Raw genomic sequence first — 22,940 nt, 5'->3', positions numbered from 1 at the left:
TCCCCCAGGCCTGATTGCGTGTGAAAACACCTGCACACCCCTGAAATACACGTACCCCGCTCCCCCAGGCCCAACCGCATGTAATACCACCCGCGAGCCCCTGAAATACACATACCCAGGCCAATCGCGTGTGAAACTTCTTGCGCACCCCTGAAATACACATACCCAGGCCAATCGCGTGTAAAACTTCTCGCGCACCCCTGAAATACACGTACCCAGGCCAATCGCGTGTAAACTTCTCGCGCACCCCTGAAATACACGTACCCAGGCCAATCGCGTGTAAAACTTCTCGCGCACACCTGAAATACACGTACCCAGGCCAATCGTGTGTGAAAATTCTCGCGCACCCCTGATAAACACGTACCCAGGAGAATCGCGTGTAAAACCTCTCACGCACCCCTGAAATATACGTACCACGCTCCCCCAGGCCCGATCGCGTGTTAAACTTCCCGCGAGCCCCTGAAATACACGTACCCCGCTCCCCCAGGCCCGATCGTGTGTTAAACTTGCTGTGAGCCCCTGAAATACACGTACCCCGCTCCCCCAGGCCCGATCGCGTGTTAAACTTCCCGCGAGCCCCTGAAATACACGTACCCCGCTCCCCCAGGCCCGATCGCGTGTGAAACTTCCCGCGCACCCACGAAATACACGCATACGCTATTATTCACACAGCGGGTGTCCGTGTTTGTCGCGTACCCCTTTGCACGTCATTTGTCCTAGAGGGCCACAGTGTGGGACTTTCATCAGAGCTGTGTATACATGCTTTTTGTTAGCGCATATTTTGGCGCACATTTTTTTCATGCGCAGGGACGCTACCGCCTGCTTTCGTGTGGCGGACGTGTATGGGCCTGTGCGCGTCTTTGCCCGTGCGCTGGTTTGCCCTATTCGATTCCATGAATATGTGTTGTAGGCGAGCGTGTGGGCGTTCTGCGCACTTGCCTCCTGTACTTCCCCCGTGACGCCCATATTTTCACGAGTTGTTCCCCATTCCGCGTGTCACACCCCGTGTTCTGCCTACTTTTGTTATGTGCGCCACGCTATGTGCATTTTCGCTGTGGCCGTGGCGCACGCCGTTAGATGACCTGTGCGCCGGCGTGCGCCGCACACTTTTTCAGCACACATCCAATATTTTTCTCGCGCACGGACTTCCATGAATCGATGTGCGCTGGTTTCCCTGCGATTTTCGCACTTGCACTGGGATATTCGCTCTTTCACTGTGAATCGCACGTTTTCGCACGCTTACGCCGGAATTTTCTGCGCACATTAATTCCATGAATCGGCCTGAGAGTGTCAATGATGTCTTCTGGGGAGGGCGGAGGAGGAGAGGTGAGGATCAAATATTGGATGAGGAGTAAGGTAGAAGTAGAAGAGATCATGAGGGGATAGGATAATAAAGGCAGTAATAAGGGAGGAGAATGTGGAAAGAAAAGCAACACAATGGCAACAGAGAGAGCAGAAAAACGATGGGTCGAGAAGGAAATGAAGGAGAGAGGCTGAAGACGGAAATACATGAAGATGGTGGGAGAGAACAGCTTGAGGCGCATGAGAGAGTGAAAGACACGGCCAATGAAATGGCGGCTGTGCACGGAGTGGGCAGAGAAAGAGCAGCCACTCGAGCGCTAATGTCCTCCGTCTGGCAGCAACTACTTCAAATTCAGGATTCTCAGCCACATTATCATTTCAGGTTTTAATTTGAGGGGCTGCGGCTCTATGCTTCAAACGGGAAGCTGCCGCATGCCGCCATTCATTGGCGCACAATGCCCTCTTCCCGAAGGTCTTACTTGGGCCTGCTTTTTATTTCCAACAAAGAGAGGCTCCCACCACTGATCTGAGTGCTTCTGATGGCAGCGGAGCGGAGGCTGAAAGTGGGCAGACATAATAGGGTTAATGGGCTGCCTGCTAAAAGCCACCTCAGTGCGGGTGCTTGGCAGAGGGATGAACACTGTGTTTGGATGAGGCCTGGAGCTGGGGCAAGGTGCATGTGGAATTAGTTCATTTAAGAAGTGGGCCTGTAACACCTTTATTATCATCTACACGTTACCTACATATACACACACACATATCTGTTACCCGAGGTGCTCAATGTAGCACTTCAAAGTGTATAGTTTTTGGTTAAACCATATCCATTTTAAGACCATTTTAAGTTTGTGTGCCACTCTTTTGAAAAAATAAACCATTGCTACTACAGCCATTTCATGTTTGCATAGCACCAGAATATGAACATAGCAATTGGCCCTAAATAATATAGTTGTTACCACATTGCCATCAGCATACAGAAATTAAAAGCCACGACTAGTGAACTCTTCTGGTCCTAGCTTTAAGCAACAGTTTTCTCTGCCGGATGCAACAAATAAAACTGTCAACCCTTCACATCAGGTTCAGTGTGCACAACCTACTTGCCACTCAGACAGTATTTTAATTTGTATAATTTCATTAAATAATTGAAAAATCAGTGTTCTGTGAAGTTCATTTTACATGCTCTGAATGCTCACAAGGCCTAGTAGGCTCATCTTTATCTTCCAGTGTATTCAATGTTTTCTATCCCATGTTCCCTCCATGCTGCGCTATGGGCGCCTTGAAACACAATTTTTGTTGTTGTATGAACACCTAATACATACCCAATAAATAAATAAACACTAAAGAGTACAGTGAGCTTAAACATGGTTGGAAGAAATTCGATATAACAGGGTATTTGACGCATGTTCATTCTCAGTAGAGGGTTGCACACCCTTATTAAATGTGTAAAACATAGGTTTCACCTTAAGTAACTCAGGGCAATCCTGACTTGGACCCCTTGCACACTGTGCCTTAGAGAGGTTCAGCTTCACCTCACTGAGGAGGCCCAACAAGGCCGGAACACGTGTCTTTCGAGTTGCTGTTGGGAATCTTGTTCAGAGGAGACTTGCCCAGCATTTCTGGTGCTGGACGGCCCTTGTGGGTGGGACCAGACTGATATGCAAATGAGTATTTCTCCTCTGTGAAGGATGCAGTGGTCTAAAACGTGGTTGTAGACCCTCATGAGTGGAAGAAATTCCATAGAACAGGGTATTTGAAGAATGTTCATTCTCAGTAGAGAGGTTCCCATGCTCTTGTTAAATATGTAAAACGTAGGTTTCACACTAAGTAACTCAGGGCAATCCAGACTTGAATAGGCAAAAACAGATCCCCTCCAGGTAGTCCTATGGGTCTCCATGGAATGGGGATTTACTGCCCTTACCGGCACTTGCAATCTGCCAGTAATTCTGGCAGACCAAGTGCCGGTAACGGTATTACCATTTGGTGCTATCCCATCTTGGGATTTACTGGCGGGATACCACCAAACTTGTAATGCTACTTATTGTACACACTTTATTTTATAAATACTTTTCTACCAGTTTGTTTTCCAGTAATACCGTTTGAACCTAATCCCATTTCAAGATGCCACACTGCTGGTTTTGCTGCTCATCCCTCGTTTGGCCTTTACCTTCCCTAGCTGACTTTCTCATTGGCTGTAAACTTCAAAAGAGCTGCTGATTTTCACAGCAGCAGCGTAAACATCAAGCCTATAAAAAAGCACTAGAACACATAAATCTTGAGTTAAACAGGCACAGTAAAACATAACCGACTATTTTCTAAAGTTATAAACAGGCTTGGCGATACTGTTAAGGTTCCTTCCCATTGGATTACCATTCTAACTCTGGTGACATACCCTCATGTAGTCTCCATCACTGCATATTTGGGCATTATAGAGACTTGCTTTGTCAAGAGAGGGGCATGGGCCTGACAAGATAGATAGCTCATTCTGCCTTAGACTGCTTTACATCTGTCACTGCTGCATCAGAGACCATCTGTTCAACTCGTGGGCCTATCCTTGAATTTTTAAATTACAGATCGCACCTCAAATTCCACCATATTAGTGGCTGATGTACCCAATTATTCTCATCCATGCCATGTGCTTATGAGCCAACCTATATAGTTGAAATCTGTATAAAATGAAATTGGCCAAATGGTACCCCAATATAATTTAAAGGGCCTCATTCAGAGGTTGCTGGTGTGAAATTAGCGTGCAGACAATTCAATTTTCCGGCAATCTCCAAGTTTGCCGGAAGGGTGGCCAGCAGAAATTGCTGGCATTACCGCCAAATCCCATCATGGATTGAATGGAGAGTAACTACACTTACAGGCACTGGGAATCTGCCGGTAATTCTGTCAGACAACGGTAAATGCTGGTAATGGTAAATCCATTTGGGGAGCCCTCCAGATTTACTGACGGGATACCACAAAACTTGTAATGAGGCCCAAAGCGCCCGCACGGGCTGTACTCAATGATTTTGGGTCTGTCATGCACCGAATGTGCACTTATTTTTAAATGAATATGTTGGAATACTTGTATTGACTGCAATCCTTTCTATTCAGTCATGCCCTTTCTTCTGATTTCATCTTGTCTCTTTTGATAAACTCACAGGTGAGTTTGGAGAGGTCTGTAGTGGGCGCCTGAAGCTGCCGAGCAAGCGGGAGATCTTTGTGGCCATTAAGAGTCTGAAGGCGGGGTACTCGGAGAAGCAGAGGCGGGACTTCCTGGGTGAAGCCAGCATCATGGGGCAGTTCGACCATCCCAACATTATCCGCTTGGAGGGAGTCGTGACCAAATGTAAGTATTTTTCTTTTCACTGCTATCATTCTTGAAATGTCATGAAACGTCCACAGGCCGACCATGATAAGATGCCTTGCAAAGTAAGGCCATTCAGTATGAAAGATATCATTGCTACCGCAAACTCAGACTGTGCTTTGGTAGGATAAAGCAGTTCTAAATCCAATTCCTATACCAGTTCCTTTATGCGACAAGATGGCTACGCCACTGTGCTCAAATTTCACTACTGCACCATACCACATTTTTACAATGTCGCTTACCTATCGTTCCTGTATTCCCCTGTCACACTGCATAACTACTCTAGGAGATCACTTTTCTGAACCAGTATTACTGCAATGCTGTACAAAACCACTTCTTTATCATATTACTATCCCACAAAAAGAGTAAACCTCCCCTCCACTGTTCCCCCCATGTTTCAATGTACTGCTTGACTGATTTTAAGTACCACCCCAATATATCCCAACCTTGCATTACAGTAAGACTTAATCACATGTATACTACTAAAACATTCCAATACTCTACTATACCAATGCACTCTAATACTAATACAGAATGATTCCACTAAACCTGTACAACACTGCTCCATTACACCATTCTTCAATTAGAAAATTAGAAAGTACTTTATTGCTCCAACACATGAATGGTTGCCTTTTAACTATAATACTACATCACAACTAATAGAACCGCATTTGAACGTGGAGAGCCAGAGCAGTGTGTGAACATATTAACCGTCCAATAATCTTCCAATCAACGTCAAACATTCGCAGAGTACAGCCGCATCACGGTTCTTGTTGTTCACAAGAACCGACAAGTCGAAACTTACATTCTTTGTTTATCTAATAATTCATTATTTATAATTTATATAATGAAAACTAAATTATCACAGTTTGCCCTATATCTTCCTTAAGGACGAATCCTGTATAGGGGAAAACCTTATGAAACTCAATCAAGACACATTTACTATTCTGCTTGTTGGTCAGAACCCACACAACTGGCATTAGTGTCCCTGCCCTCGGTGGAACCCCTGTAATGCGTTAGTTATTGAATAAAAGCAATCAGTAGCATGTGACTTCCCAGAGATGCACAGAGCTCTACAGTGCTAAAAAAAAGAATGTGCCTTGAAAACCTTGCACTGGAACCGGTCCCCAGTAGAATGTCCTCAGATGATGGTGGCATGTTCTTAGCTGGGGCAACAGCAAAACTTTGTATGGTCACTAGACTACTTGAACATTTCTCTGTAGCATCTATGCCTCACATCACAGCAATAGTGCGGATCAAAGCAATAGTCTGCCTTAGCATTCACCTAAGGGACTTTGGGGTTCACTGGCCAACAGGGCAAATAATCTTTCACTGCCCCATAGCACTTAAGTGTTCAATGCTTTCCCGACATTATTTTTCATGTGAAATGCATGCCATACAATTGTCTGAAAAGTGTATTGGCAATTAATTATGCAGTGCGTGTGTGTGTGTGTGTGTGTGCGCGCGTGAGTGTGTGCGTGCGTGCGTGTGTGTGTGTGTGCGTGCGTGCGTGTGTGTGTGTGTGTGTGTGTGTGTGTGTGTGTGTGTGTGTTTGCGGTGCACCAAATACTCTTTCAGTTTTCCCCAAAAATCCTTTGCTCTACTGGAGCATTACCTGGAAACTTCTTAACTTGAAAAGGGTCTTATTGTATTGATCCTCTATCACCACACACCACAGGTTAGTGCATTGTTGGGGTATTACCCCCAAAAACCAAATGAAAAAAAAAACAACGTGGAAAAGACCAAGTTTTTGTTGGTCGAATTTGTTTGACATTTTTGCACAATTTATTTAAAAAAAATAGAAGCGGGTGGGGTAAAAGTATATGATTTAAGGTACAGGGAGTGGGGGTTTCCCCCTGCATTATTTTAAACAAAATGTACAGAAAGCCAAAAGATTTTGGGGGAATTCAATTCCAAAAAACTAAATCTTTTCCACGTCGTTGTTTTTTTCGATTGTTTTTCACGTAGATCCCCTTGTTAATCCCCTATACTCCTGTACACCCACGTTTTTAGAACATTGTTTGGCTTTTACTCAGCATTTTTTTTTATTCCAACACTTGTACGTCGTCTACACACTTGCGGATCCACCCCTCCGTCACAACTCTTTGCACTTGGTGTATGCACTCATATTACTGGTTCTGGAGAACAGAAGCTCCACCTATAGTTGTTTAATGCATGGTCCCTTATGCAGGGTTATTATAGGCATGTCCCTTTTAATGGAGAGAAACTGGGGGAGAGAAAGTCAGAGGCTTTCTGATGTAAACTAAGCCTCCTTCGCCAATCAAGAACACCATAAAATAAGTAGTTTACCTGTGGGTTTATGCACAGATTATGACACTTTCCTAAGGGAACACAGTACATCATGTGGTTGGGACCAGACCTGAACGCACAGACTTCTGACTCCAGGCCCTGAGAATTAACGAGCAAGCCAGGCACGACCTGTGGCCCAAGGATTGCAGATGCATTTATCTGCCTTCCAGCTTCCTGTTGTTGCAGTTTGTTCATAGTGACAGGAAGCTCTGGATTTCCATAATCACCTGCTTCAGGCTTTTGTTTTCTCAGAGAAGTCTACATCCACCAATCTTCATCATGGTGCACTCCATTTCTTTCAAAACGTTAGGAGGATGTCTTCAGATGTATCGCACCTTCTGCTCACACAGATGTAGAGCTCTGTATCGATGGATAGACCAGTTTCTTCATGCTCTAGACAAGCCGCAAAATCTATTTAGATTTGCCCAGCATAAAGATGCTTGTGTCTGAAGAGTGTGCTCCATAACCGGCACATCCAAAACGTGGAACTAGTTGTTAAGAAAAAGAGTGATACACCGTTTGATTTGAAGGTTTTATCGATGGCTCAATCCTTCAAGAGTCGAACTAAATTATATTAGTAACTGGTGAGGTGGCTATGGCGGCCTCCAAGTGAACGAGGAGGCTGAGAACGGGGTCTTAACCATGTAGTAAAGACTCTGTTCTGAGCCTTCTCAGAGCGGGAGGCTGCCATCTTTGCTCGCTGGGAATTGGGTGAATGCTCTCTGTCCCGCGTCCCCCGCCCTTCCCCTCACCTCCACCCCCTTTTTCCACATCTGCAACCGCACCCTCCACCCCCACTTACCTTGCGCTGCCATGTCCCACGTAGGTGCCTGGAACACTAGTGTGCAGCAAAGTGGTCTGTCCCCGCTCGCCGTGCCTGCCTGCCGTACATCTGCCCCCCGCTGACACCTGCTGTTAATTACTAATTGGGAAGAGGGGGCCGGACCACAGTCTCTATATTGCACTTTGAAAAGGAATGCTCCAGCGACGTGGGTAGAGAGGTAGGCTGTTCTCGCTGTGCCCGCTGCTCCCCCTGCCTCACTGCTTCATTTGTGCTCCCCATGCTTCACTGCTCTTATTTCCACTAACTCCCATGCTCCCGTGATCTTCTGACTTTCTGATGGAGCACTCTGCCAGCTGAATTAGCTGTGATCTAGATGTGTGATAGGCACTCACAGGCTGAGGCTGCCTGGATTAGGTTTTGCCTACAGCGGACTGCACTGTGGATTTTGAGGCACTATATCGTGGAAGTTAGCCACCCAACAAGGCAAGAGAATGCCACCCTACTGAATGGCCTGGTGAGGTGCAAAGACGTGGGGGGCGCGAATTATGCAACTGTAATCCTTTTTTTCTGTCACCCAATCCAAAGCGGCTTTAACAGCTGCAAAATCCAAGGAGCAAGTATATAATGGCCCTCATTGGGACCCTGGCGCTAAGTGTTTAACGGCGCCGTAAAAGGCTGCAGCGCCATTAAACACTTAGCGCCTTACTACGAGGTCCCTTTGCGGGACCTGAACGGCTGGTCTAGACCAGCCGTTAAAGTAGTGACCCGCAAAGGGACCTTGGTGCTATGTACGGTACCGCAATTTGCAGTACCGTACTTAACGCCTTCCCCTGTCCCATTGAGCTCTATGGGGAAAAAATGGGAATGGGGAAGGGCCAATGTTCAATGGGGAATTACCGCCCTGCCAACCTTGGAATGGGGTGGTAATTCCCCATTGAACATTGGCGGACTCGTTATGATACCAGCACCAACCATGGTGCTAATAGCGCCATGGTTTAGCGCCAGTATCGTAATGAGGGCCAATATCTAGTAACCTCGCCCGCCATGTTCCTCGCTATGCCTACATGGAAAATTATAAATCTAATGTGAAAAATTCCAACAGCTCCCTCTCTGCTACCACTACCTGGTGCTGTCATGAACGGGCACAGTAGCTCTGTAAAACCTGCAGGGGAGGCACATATCCTCAGCACCCTGGTACAATGTAATGGTAATACCCACCTGCTCAAGTTATATTGCTTTAAAAAATCACCCAGGGTATCCAAAGACACAGGCGAAGCAGTTGTTGTGAGCAGACAGCTTTCAGTTGGCTTTGTTCAGTATGGGGGATGGTGGTGGCAGGGAACTAAGCTTTACTCCTGGATTTCCAATCTCTATGGTTCAAAGCATTTACAACTGACCAGGATTTTAGCTTCTGGGAAGCAGAGAGAATGCTTAATTCAAATAGCGAGGCCTCCATACATAGTACACTATGCCGTCATCAGCTTACAAATCGGATCCTGGATGCCCTATGCTCCCATGGTGTGGTCTGGGTGTGCCCCTGGGCCCATGGCACCACATCCTCTGGCTCAAATTAATCTGCCAAATACACGACATGTTTGCATACTGTGGTACACACTATTTACCCACAAAACATACCAAGACTGTGTGATGTGCTCATTTCACTATTTCGGGAGAATGGGGTTGAATACAATGCACACATGAATGTAAGGGATGGCAAGATGTCAGCTGTTATGTTTGAGTCCGCTGTTAGTATGTAGGAAAGTGTGTCTGGGCTTTCTAAGAACTACTCCAGGATACCACCAATATTGCAAATGTTCCCTTGAAGAACCTTTTTGTTCGGTTTTGGTTATGGTGCTCATTACGAGTTGGGCAGTATTTTGGTGGCAATTCTGCTGGCATACTGCCCAAAGGAATTCATGTTACCAACACTTGGTACGGCGCAATTAATGCCGGATTACAAGTGGTGGTGGCGGAGTTAATCCCCATTTTTTCAGAGTCCGCTGAAATCTATGGGGCATTTTTGACAGAATTACCGCCAGTGGAATTACTGCCACAGTAATTCCACCGGTTTTCAGCAGATAGTGGGAGGATTTACCTCCAGCATGATACTGGCTGTAAATCCCCCACTCCAGGGCCATACTCTTAGTATGCCATATTGGGGAAGTGGCAGTAATTCCATTAGTGCCAATTTTGTCCAGTCCCGCCATACTCATGACCGCCTTCCTCCGTTTACACAATCAAAATATCTAGGGTAATGTTTGAGATGTAGGTGTCCTATTTACTCCTTTAGGGTGTTTCATTCAGTTTCTCCAGGAACCGATTGTTCCCCTTACCACCAGTTATGGGCACAGTATTTTTTATAGAAGAAGATATTCTAAGGATTTGTAAGCTGCAGTTGTGATCTCGATCCATGCCCTACTTACATGGATTCCTTCGCTGCTTGCTGATCTCTTCATCTTCAGATGAGGGCCAATCTACCAGCAGTAAACAAATGTGATGAAATGACTACTGCTGTACAGGAGTACATGGATTAGTAGCGGATATATTTCTTACTCAGCCCCACATTACTACTAAACTTGCAGCAATCCCAAATATGCAGGTAAACAGGCGCACCCTTCGCCTCTTGTGTTAACATAGTCAGGGGCAGGCTGTATAGTTTAGAAATGATGTAAACTATCACAGAAGCAGACCAAAGAACAATAGCACTGTGGTGACAAAATAAACACATGATCAACCAAGGATCTATAAAAAAGAAAAAATTGTACTTAAATTATAATACAATCACATTACTCAGAAACACTATAATCCACCCTGTAAGAGAAGATCCAGAATGTGGAGTCTTTGCATTGAAACTGACATGCTGGGTCTGAAGGCAGGTGTGCACACACTATAAATTCAGCAGGAAAGTCAATCTGACTGAAGATGTCTTTTAAAAAAGGTAGATTGTGGTGTCTAACTAATCACTACAGTACTTTAATGCAGGGTAGCGGGCCAGAACATCTTGACATACATTTTCAGCTTGTTCTTGTGCCTCAACCGTGTCAAAATAGGCTTCTAGACTACTCATTATGGCTCAAATCAGTGTCAAGAAATTATGAGTTGGTATTCCCAATGGAGAGATAGTTGAGTTGGCTTGAGACAGTCCAGCAATGCCGCGTGGTCCTGTGGTGACAATTTGCTTCAATTAGATGAAAAACAAGCTGTCATGTCAGCATCTGGAATAGGTCAAGTAGGCTCGAAGAGAGCCAATGATTCAATGCACTTCTTTATTGGTGATTAGTGGAAATGGATGAAGCTTAGGCAGGCGATGATTCAAGTTAGTTGATCGATGGCTCAAAAGATGATTAAAAAGCATTGTGTATAAAGGCAGCTTTGGGGCTTTAACCCACTTGAAAAGTGTCTCAATGCAGGACCGGCCTCTCCTGATTCATGTGGTTTTTAGAGAAGTGACCAGATGTACTGGTTGGGGCACCCGTTAATGTTGTTTTGTTGTTGTAAACCTTTATTTCGACCATAGGATCCTGTTAAAAACCCTAGCACTTAAACATACTTGTCTGCACGACACCGCTCCCCTGTACTTATCTCAGAGGATTACCAAACCCTCCTCGGATAGACCCACCAGAATGGCCTATGTAAACAGGATCCCCATCCCCAAAACACTCAGAGCAAGAGCGGGAGGAACCAGCTTTCCAGTCATTTCAGCCTCCAATTGGAACCTGCTCCCTCCACACATCAGGAACATTGGGGGTCATTCTGAGTTTGGAGGTAGCCATGGTGCTATTAGGACCATGGCTGCCTCCAAACCCGGATCCGGTGTCTCTCAATGGGGACTTACCGGGTCATTCCAACCTTGGAGGACCTGGTAAGTCCCCATTCAGAAAACCATTCCCCATTCCCATTTGAGCCCCCCATAGGGCTCAATGGGAATGGGGAAGGAGCTAACGGCCCTGTGTATTAGCTCCAAGGTACCTTAACTGGTCCTGCCAGGAATGGCTGGTCAGACCAGCCGTTCCTGGTGGGACCCGCTAAGGAACCTCGGAATGTGGCGGTAGGGAGTTAAATGCACCGGCATCCTTACCGGTGCCGTTAGCCCCCTATCGCCATACTCGGAATGAGGCCCATTGACTCTTACACAGCATTCAGAAAAGCTATCAAGACACTTCTATTTGTGTAACCACTGTATTGGGTGTATTTACCTGCCTCAGTACTCACAAAGCAAGGCCTATGCTCACCGTAGGCACGAGACAAGCATAAATTAACTGTGTAAACATGCAAACGTTTTGTAATCCTGCATTTCCTGTAACAAAATCAAATTCGTGCAACAGTGCCTTGATGCCCTTGGGCTGTAGTGCGCCATACAGATTCAAATAAATTAAAATAAGATTATAAAAGCCATAATAAATATTACATTCGATTCAGTCCATTTTACAATCAATAAAATAGGGGACACTAAGAACACCTAAAAATAAAATAAAGATAAAAAGTTCCTTACAAGAAACAAGTATTTACCACAGGTATTAATTAAACAGGAAGCCCACAATAAAATTGAAGTTCAAAAAATTTTATAAGTTATGTAGATTTACCGTTATCCATAGGAAAGATCGAAAATAACATTCCCAATGGTGGTTCTGTTTGAATTTCGCTGTACGAAAATTAGGTACAGACGAAAATGGTCCCTTTTGTACTGCAAAAACGACATTGTACTGGCTTTGCACTGCAACAATTGACTTTGCACAGTCCCATGGATCAGGGTTTGTGTGTGCAGTGCAACGTCACTTGTCAGCAGTGCAAAGTCACCGTGAAACGTGCAAAATATTCCATGAATCGGGCCCTGTGTGCTTAATCGAATCAGTGGTTTTGTGATTAGGGAGTTTCTGCATTTCTGTCTTTTTTTTTCCAGTTGGATTCTCTTTTTGTGTTCATGTGTGAGACTCCCTCTTAATATTTCTCTGTATTTGTGTGGTTTTCTAACTTATTGCTGTCTGTGTTTCTCTTTGTTATTCGTGAATTATGTGCTTTCCAATTGTGGTGCCGTTTTAGTGTTGTTAACCGTGTGCACGAGACCATGCCTGTGTCTCTGTTCGTGTTTGTTTCTTTGTTTATGGTGTGGTGTGGTTGGTGCGCGTGTCTGCAAGAAAGCAGCAGTAATACAGCCGTTGATTCATACTAATGTAAGAAAGGGAATGAGAAGCCCCGAGGGGACGCCGTCGAGCGTGACTGGAGGTTGGAGCAGCGCGCGGCTGCAGCTCGAGCGTGGCGTGATGAAGCCGGCTGAACCTGCTACAGTTATCAAAGGATAGCAATACTGATTACTGGACAGCCAGTGCAATTTCACAGGTCGCAGCCTGGGTCACTAGGCCCTGGGGACGCCACCCAGGCGCTGATCCGCTTCTGATGAATTCATGAAACCATCATCCTGCAGCTGAGTCTTATCATTAAAATGGAAAATGGTCTTACAGTGGAGGAGAGCCAGAGGCAGCCGTAGTAGGAAGGCAAGCTTTAGATGACTTTGGCATCACATTAGATGTGCAACAATACAAGGTCCTTTCTTCAATGGATCCTTGTCTGAGCTCTGAGAGAAGTGGGCGTGCATGGACAAGCCTATTGGATGATCCAGCCTAGTACTACTGCTGCTGCTACTACTTCCACTAATAATAATAACATTACTAATAATAATCTCATGTTGTGTAGGGCTTCATGTCCGATTCCTCTTGATTCTGGAGATGTAGGGATAGCTGTTGTTATTACCCTAGTTAATGGTACTCAAATTGTTGGCCTCAGTAGGATAAAGGTCTGAGTCTACCCAGCCAGGATTCAGACTTGCAAAGTGCCTGCTGGCCCCCTGTCAGAGGCAAGCACTTAACGCTTGAGTTACCCACCTGGGGATAACCAGTTGTTTTCATTAGCTTCATTTCCAACCTATATGAACACATTTCATGAATGTGTATTATTTCACACATGTTTTCCCTCGTGTTCACAACATGTATAATCGGAGACCGGAAATAACACGTCATTGTCAAGCAATGGTTTCAATTCAATGTGGAAAAGAAACTTTTCTGATGGTTATTTTTTCATCAGTCTTTGACTTTAAGCAAGCTTTATTTAAGATTTCTCCCTCGCTTTACACAGACTCAATGTACACAGTATACAACATCCCTAAAATACATGTATTAAAATAGCAGTTCCCGGTATCATCCCTCTTATATCAACATTTGCTGAAGATCCGTTTTAGATATGTGGTTTATACCAGAGAGGTAGATATTTATTTTCCCAAACTGACAGTTGTCAGAATTTAACTTCGGTACACGCTTGCACAGACTTGATGTTTCTCCGGCTGTGACAGTGCTGGCGTTCTATTATATATCTTATAAGAGTGAACTTCAAGAATCCTGCACTTGTGACTTCCATCTTTCATCCATTGTCACTGGCCGAGGATTGACGTCTCTCGAAAAGAAATATGTAGCACGGGGACCACTAGGTCTGCAGAGGGAGTGTTACTGACATCAGTTGGAATTTATTTTTTTCTAGAGAACATTGGACGCCGATCAAGGGCATCACCATCATTGACAAATTAAATGGCAGGAGTAGTGGCAGGGCCATGCTTGGGGCACAAGTAACAAGAGTGATTTTAGTTGGGAATGGTTCAAGAAGATGGACACATAAAGGGGTGTAGTTGTCATGAGCATTAACATAATTGAGATTGAGAGGGCGGCATTGTATAGCCCAGTTATGTAGAGGAATACATACCACAGTAAAAATATGGTTAAACACAAGTGAATGAGTGAGCGATGAAGGAAAAAATAATGAGGTGCCTAGAAGGAGGTTCAACTCAATGGGTTACAGACAAGCAGACTGCAGTGAGCCAGTGGGCCTCATACCAAGTTGGGCGGTAAGGGATACCGGGCATCCCTTACCGCCCTACTACAAGGACCCTTAGCGGGTCCCTCCTTAAACGCCTGGTCTGACCTGGCATTATGGATGGACCTGTTAAGGGACCAGGGCGCAAATAACGGGCTTGACATACACCAGCCCGTTATTTGCACCCTCCCCATTGAGCCCTATGGGTGCTCAAATGGGGATGGGGAATGGCATTTTTAATGGGGATTTACCGGTCCCGCAACGGTCGGACTACACCGGTAAGTCCGCATTGAACTAGACCAGTACCGGACCCGTTATTTGTGACAGTCATGGTGCAAATAGCGCCATGACTACCACCAACCTCGGAATGAGGCCCAGTGTGTTTAAAGCTAGGAGGATACCGGATTTAACTTGTTTCCCCACATATGGATATGTTGCAGAATGTAATTGTTAACATATAGATAAGGCTACAGTAACTGCATTGGCTACACACACACACCAATGATGCTTGAACTCATTGCGTACATGCACACATATGGACAGGTTGTAGAATGTAATTATTAACATACACATGAGACTACGGGAAATACATAGGTTACACACACAGGCCAGCATTGATACTTGAACTCATTGGGTACACGCAGAGAAGATTACATGAATTGTGATGCGTCAGGTAACAGTACTTTTAGAACTACTTCCCCTTTGTGTTTCAGGATGCTGTTTGACCTGCTACATATATGAGGTCTTTTGGGATATTTCCATGTCTTTAGGAGCTGCCATGAAGTACAATGTTTCTTAATTATCCCAATAGGCTTTGGAAAGCCGATTCCAGAGCTTTGCGGCAACCAATGAAACAGTTCTTGCCCAAGTTCTCATCTAGTGGACCTCAGGATGAAGTAGAGCTTCATTTCAGAGGATCTACAAGTGTAGGGTTTTGGTAATGCAGACATTGGTAACACAAAAGAAGCACAGGGTTTTAGATAGAAGCTTCTGTGTACAAGGTGGATGGACTTAAACTGGCTCTGACTATTGTAAAAGTAACCGTTACGGAAGTGGCAAGATTGGTGAGAAGCCTGCTCCGGTTATTGCCAGCAGTGTCAAAAGGAGTTCAGACATTTCCATTCTATCAAGACACCAGATGGAATATCAAGCTGGGGCTCTTACATTAGTGAAGTTTTAGCACCTGATTCACAGAAGCCTTTCATAATGGGGCAGTCCCATTGAAAAATGCTCTGTGAATCAGGCCCTTAATGTGACTGTGGTTTCTGGGATGGTGGTCTTTTTTATTAGCGATGCAGACAGAACTGCCCAGAGGATGCCCACGTGAAAGAAAGAGGCAAGGGAAATAATGACCCGAGTGACCAGCCCGCTTATCCATGTCACTTAAGAAGAACAGATCTTTGAACATAGCAACAAGAGTGTTGCACGTTCCTAGCACATAGTGCTAGAAAATAAATTACCAGGAATCCTCCCGCCTCTATGACTAAGAAGCACATCCTTAGTTTCATTAAGATTTCCGTATTTAAACCACACCCATGCAATGATTGCTTCTAGAAATACTGCACGTGAAATGAGGTTAATTGTTCTCCTTGTCCAGTTTAAAATGTCTGGGTATCGGCTGCATGCATTAACTATATGAACCCTTAAGTGGCAAACGGGGATGCCAGCAGACACACGTGTGTTGCATAGCATTAGTAATGGGACTGGGTCCTTACATACTCGAAAAATGGCATTGACCCAATTGGAGAAAAATAATCCCAGTGGGGCATTCCCAGTACGGCATAATGGAAATTGGACAGCTGCTGGAGTAAGCTGCTTAGATTACTGGCATGCGAGTGCTGGTGGATAGGATTGGCATAGTGCATGCATGGAACCCCACTGGCAGATCAAGCAGGATATTGCTTCCAACATTACTACCCACACTCTCTACAACCTACCCAGATACTCCCCCTTTTCTACCTTCCACCAACACTATGCTAGTAAACACTTCAGGCACAACTGCACACTTTTCAGGTTCCTTCCCCTAGTCTACAAACTTGTCAACAGACTTGGTGCTCAGTACCTGTCTGAAAGTATCTCTGTCTATGCATCATATAATTCACTCTTCTTCTTCTCCTCTGCACTAAACATCATTGTCCCAGCCCCCCTGCGTCTTCGGTTGTGTCTACTCGTTCTCCCTAACCACCCTGCTCCATTGAAACAGGCTGCCCATCCCAATCCAAGCCAGCCCAAGTGTGGATCTCTTTAAAGCTTAGCTTAAACGTTACATACTTGCCAAAGACGGAGCTCCCCTTGCCCTCTCCCCATCCCCCCTTCAACATTCACAACTGTCTTCAAGCCTGGGATCCAGACAATGGGCAATGCCAAATGGTTGCAAATCACCAGAGGGGAGCTCCTGCAGACAATCAACACCACTATCAAGGGATTCAGTGCTATCAAGGAAGAGCTGAGGGCCATTCGACGGATGACCCTACAAAACAGATATGTCCTTGACTTGATCACAATGATGGAAGGAGGAGTTTGCGCCAAAACCAGGGCATCATGTTGCACATTCATACCTCTTGACAGAGGCTATAATGCTGTTGATGAACCTACATAACCAGAAGGAAGACAAGACAGAGGACATTGCAGATGATAGTTGGTTTGGTTCCATATTCTCATGGATTCTGCAGTGGCTGAAGTTTCTTGGAGCAATACTAGTGATAGTGATGTTTGGATTCTGTGTGATCAGGATAATAATTGCCCAATGTAAGAAGACAGCAAAGAAGGCATTGGGAATGAAGATCATGATCGATGTCGAATCAGTGTTTGGCCTCATGGAATTGACTGATGGAGATGTCAGAAAATACATAGAGGGCAGCATCGTAGCCCCTGAAGTAACGAAGTTCCTGTATGCGAAGAATCACAAGAAGTATGTGGGACGATGGGTCTATTGTAATCCGATTCTTTGATTTTTTTATTTTTTATTTTTTTTACATCGAGGCTCATAGTGCAGCTACATGACCTGGAGTGTAGATGAAAATGTCAAATCAGTTGGCACCCTGAGGGGCTGAAGGAGATTTGGACTCCAAAGAAGCACTTCTTCAAGAGAAAATATTAAGATGTGGAAACCGGTGAAGAGGTGGTCAATGGCTCGACCAGAGGGGGGAGTGTAGAGGAGCAGCTGCATGCCTCTGCAGGAAATCCCGCCCCATTACCTCCTGTATGTTGGAAGCCTGAGTTTGTGCCATGCTTTACACCAGCAGTTGTAACCATACCACTGTGAATATTCAAAAGAAGGTACCCACTAAGAAAACCCTACCAGATGTATACCCAAAGAGACAACAATCTGAGGGAGGAACTTCCCAAAAGGAATATGAAAAAGAGTGAAAGGGAAGCTGGTGATGTCACGAAAGACCAACGTGACACACTGAGAAGACTGGCTGAAGTGAATGCAAGGACCTTATAAGAACTGATGAAAAAGTAAAGAATCAAGTAAACTTTCATATGTGAGAAGAATATTGCACATGTGTGACACACTGTAGAAAATGCAAGCTAAACAATTACTGTACAGATGAAGCAACACGGGTAGACTAAGTAATCTTAAAAGCTGGCTATATGTAGTGAATAGACTGCAGGCAAAGCCGTGATTGTGTAGAAGCTGGATATTGATGTCAATAATTTATTGAGCTTGGAGCCATGGAGAGAAAGGCTGAAAACGGTGTTGCAGCAAGTATTAGCTGAGATTGTGGATACAAATGGTGAGGCTGTTTGTCCTGTTGACAAAGTGAAAGCAGCCAAGGCCGGTTATCTATTATCAAAGGCAGTGAACCTGAGAAGCTGAATCATCCCTTGTTAAGGTGCAAAGAAAAACACCATGCATGCCAAGTTTTATACATTTAAGACATTAAAATGCTGAAAAATGGTCCAAATCGTTGTCTCCTGTCACGTGAGCCAAGGATAGAGTTGAGCATGGAGTTCCAGGACTACGATAGTGCATGCTCACACTCCCTTATATCTTTCAGACAAGAATACTTTGCAAGGCCAAGTTCAAAGACAATCTTCATGGCAGAAGGCATGCGTGATCAGAGACGTTGGACTAATTGGGTGGAGAGGTAAACTCAAGTCCACCTCCTGCCATCTGGGTCTGAACTCACGTGCTGCTAAGTGAACCGAATGTTCCAGGCATGGCACAAGCGTGTCAAACAATTCTAGAGGGCCATATAACTAAGGGCCTTATAGTTTGTGAGCCAATTATATATTGTGTACTTAAGAGTGTTGAAGATGACATGTTTTAGCGGGAGGCACAGTTGTCCACCTGACAGTAGATATCCAATCATAATCTTACCCTGTATAGAAAGTATATGTAGATGTTCCCCTTAAGCCCATCACAAACTTTCATAGGTTTTTCTCATTTGCAATATAATGTGACGTCATGTATGACACATTTTTTGTGAATAAATATTAAATGAACCGAGAGCTCGAGCGAATGTCTGTTGATGTCCGTTGTAACTCCCTGTTTTAGACAATTAATAATAAAACAGCAAAATGTTGCCACCTTCCTGAGTTGGTTCGATTACTTGGTGTCAGAGTTATTCTGCATCCCATCCATTGCACGCACAATACCCAATGGGCTCTAAGCTTAAAAATGTCAGAGATGTTATGTAATAAAATATTTCTTGTATAACAAGAAATGCCCAAGAATGTCTCTGCTGGTTTAATCATTTTCATCATCTTAGTTGGAGTCTGAGAAGCACAGTTAAGAAACGTAATGAAAAAGAGCAAGACCGTTCCCTTTGTAAGAACCGAAACATCTTACTCAACCTTTTGAGGTACTGACTTAACCAGGGAACCTCTCACAGTCGATGGAATCCTACTTGACACCTGTTGACTCTGATCACTACGCCACCTGCCGTTTTCCTGGACTTGCGCTGCTGCTCCTTTATATGACAAATTACATTTCACCCTCACTGACTGAACAGGGGCTCCCTGCACATGGTTCGGGCACTGCTTATACCACTGAAATGCTGTACTGATGCACAGGATACGTATGGAATGTTGTACAACTGCAAATGGATAGAACTGAAACACTGTCCTGCTGCAAATGAATACAATTTACATGCTGAAATACTGCAATTCAGATCTATGGAAACAATGCACAACTACATACAAATGTATCATGTGCTACCCCACTGTCATTGTGCAGATGGCCAATTCACTAGACATATATGTAGACAATGCTAGCAAAGAGGCCAAAGAATGAATGAGCATGAAAAGCAAACTCATACTGATGGCATAGCGATCATTTTGGATCACATGTACACACACGTGTGTACACACACTCACACCATCACATGCATGCAGTCTCGCACACACAGACACACACACACCCAGGCCCCCATACATACACACTCACGCACATGCACAAACACAAGCAGACAACTTGAGCTGATAATAGCAAAGTGAAAGAGCGGAAGGTCTGCGAGCCCAAGCCCCCCCGAGGCTTTTCCAGTAAATTAATTATAAAGTCTTTTCTAAGCTGTTGATAAAAAAAGTCATTTTTCTCCTGGCCCAAGGTTACGCATCTCAAGTCGGTTCCATTCTGTGGCAATCTGATACACACCTGCACCATAACACATTGGCTCCTAGCAAGGCACTTACAGCAAGATGACAAAATCAATACTCAATTGACACCGAGGTTAAGACTGCAGAGGCCGGCCTGAAAAGATTTTAAGTAGAAAAATGACAGCTTGTTTCGACTCCTGTACCATGCCGAAGATGGTGGGGTCGTGGGGTCAGTGTGCACCTTCTTTCTCTGTGTTGACAGGCTCCGGCCTGGAGCCTCATCTTTTTTGGCCATCTGGTCTGTTTTATTTGGCATTTATCGGTTGGTGTGAATGTAATTGCTCGTAAAAGGGTCGGACTTATAGTGTGGTTTGTTGAGGGCATCTGTTTACTCACAGGACAAAGTACATCAGCAGAAGCAGAGACAAGAGGAGTGCCTGGTCCTTGCACTTTGCACTCAGGCCAATAGCTAACACGATGCTGGAATACTGCGGGCGGGGAGGGGCTCTGAAAAACTGCCCACAAAACTGCTCCACTGACTGGACATTGCGCATGACTCGGTTAAATCCACACTTGCGGATATAATAAAACAAAGCAGGAATATAAATGATGCAGCAATCAAACGCGGGAGCCAGGAATATAGATGTAACTCCTTTAATCATAAACTCAAGACTGGCGCGTGAGGCGGTAACCCCGTCTCCAACTTACAGGGTGGGCTGCAACTCACAACAGCAATGGAAAGGGAACAGGAGGTCCATTATCTGACTTCCCAATGGTGGGAATTCCATGGTCGGCAAACGTTTTGTCTATTGCTGGAATGACCGCCTGAGCACTCGGGGAATGGATTGGTTGAATTTCCGGAACTTTGGACATCACGTCCATTATTACCAGTACGTATTTGCCATTGGTGAGTGGACCAAACAAGTCAATGGCAACCTCGTCGCACACTTACTGTGGCATCATTGTCATTTTGAGTGGTTCAGGAAGTGTGCACAGAGTGACTGCCTTGCACGCTATACATTTCCCCAGTGTGTGTTCAACTTTACCATCCATCTGTGGGAACCATACTTTGGTTCTGAACTGTCTCTTTGTGGACACAATTCCATGGTGTCCCTTGTGTGCCAAGTGAAGTACCTGGTCTTGTAAGCTTACAGGGATGACAATCCTGTTTTCTTTTAATAGGTGCCCTTGCGGGGAGACAGACAGATTGTACCGTATGAGGCGGAATGTCTAGAATAGTTTTTCTTCTGCTGCCGACAGGGGCTTTCATGCTTATTTTTGTGATGCCAGTTGCCGGATGTCACGCATTGCCTTACTGTTGTGAGCAGCTGGTCTTTCTTCGTGCCTTCTATTACTTGCAGCAATGTGATTGATTTTGGTAGCACGTTGCTCACAAGGTAGTTCAATTATTGGTTGGCCTTGATGGACTGTCTCTCATCTTTGGTTGGTAACAGATATCTGGACATGAAATAAGCAGGATGCTGTCTTTACCCGGGCGATGTATGATGGTGAATGAGTATCCTTGCATTGCAAGGTGGCATCTTGGCCGTTTGCTTACTGTATATGGTTGTGAGGGCTTTATGGTCCATAATAATGGTGAACGGTCATCCGTATAAGAGGAAATGTAATGTTCACAGGCCATATGACATCCAGGATCTCTTTCTCTAGCTGTGAATATGCACACTCGTCTGGAGATAGGCTGCGACTTGCATATGCCACTACGTGTCTTGTCGATAAGGGTGACGCGCCTGGTTTTATTTGCACGATGATTGCCCCAAGGTCAATGGGGCTAGCGTCAACTGTCAGTTCGGTTTCTATTTCTGGGTCATAGTCGGCCATGCATGAAGCAGAGGTGATGCGTTTTTTAATTTCTTGAAACGCCTCCTCACAGTCAGTCGACCAGGAACATTTGTGCCCTTTGCCAGTGAGTAAACGGAGGGGTGTACTGACGGAGGCAAAGCCCTGACTTTACCTGATGCAGTAACCTGCCATGCCTAAGAAAGATCTGACAGCAGACAGCGGGGTTGGTGTGGGAGATCTACTAGCGCTTGCACCATGTCCGGGTCTGGTTGCAGACCTCTGTGCGAGAAGATGCGCCTAAAGAACTTCAGCGTTTAATGTTAGGTTTGCATCTTCGAGTGCCATACACACCCTCCTGAGCGTGTCATTGTGTGCTTCTTGTGTCGCTCTGAAAATTTGAATATCATCGCTATATGTTCGGGTAATGAGGAATGTGTTTAATGAACTGGTGTATCTTGTATCTCTGCAGCGGAGGATACCCCAAAGCTAAGACATTTATACCTAAAGAGCCCTAAATGTGTGGAGAAAGTGGTTATATAACGAGAGTCCGGATGTAGTTTGATCTGCTGATAGCCTTTATTTAAGTCCAGTTTAGAAAATACATTTGCCCCATGCAACAAGTGCACCATATCGGTCATCCGGGGTGCTAAGTGTCGCTCTCTTTCTATGGCAACATTGGGTGCCCTCATGTCCATGCAGATGCAAATGCTTGTATTATATTCCTTTTTTGGTACTGGCACAATGGGGGGCACCCAGGAGGGTGGGTACTGATGCCGGTTCAATGATGTCCTGGTCTAATAACCTGTATCTCGTCCTCCAACTGCTTCTGAATGTTGGGGGGAATCCCCCCGCAATGTTGAGTTGTCGGTTAAATGTGAGTGTTAATATGCAATTTGATTTGCTTCCCTTTTAACTTTCCCGAGACCTTTGAATTGTTCTGGGAACATTTTTGTCATCATCTCTTTCAGTCTGGTCGAGGCTTCTGAGAGTATGTGC

General features: G+C 45.0%; 1 protein-coding gene across 3 annotated transcripts in view; it reads left to right on the top strand.

Moving 5' to 3' along the window:
- LOC138491479 (ephrin type-A receptor 3-like) overlaps positions 1–22,940 on the top strand; it is a 642,080-nt gene that overhangs the window by 480,853 nt on the left and 138,287 nt on the right. For all 3 annotated transcript variants that reach the window (XM_069617996.1, XM_069617995.1, XM_069617997.1), the window contains exon 11: positions 4,445–4,630. In XM_069617996.1, the coding sequence (XP_069474097.1) occupies positions 4,445–4,630 (186 nt within the window). The remainder of the gene's footprint in view (positions 1–4,444; positions 4,631–22,940) is intronic.

The sequence above is a fragment of the Ambystoma mexicanum genome, chromosome 10 (genome assembly GCF_040938575.1).
Source record: "Ambystoma mexicanum isolate Mex_15411 chromosome 10, UKY_AmexF1_1, whole genome shotgun sequence".
Classification (NCBI taxonomy): Eukaryota; Metazoa; Chordata; class Amphibia; order Caudata; family Ambystomatidae; genus Ambystoma; species Ambystoma mexicanum.
The sequence above is the reverse complement of the archived record's forward strand: the minus strand, read 5'-3'. Positions and strand labels throughout refer to the sequence as shown.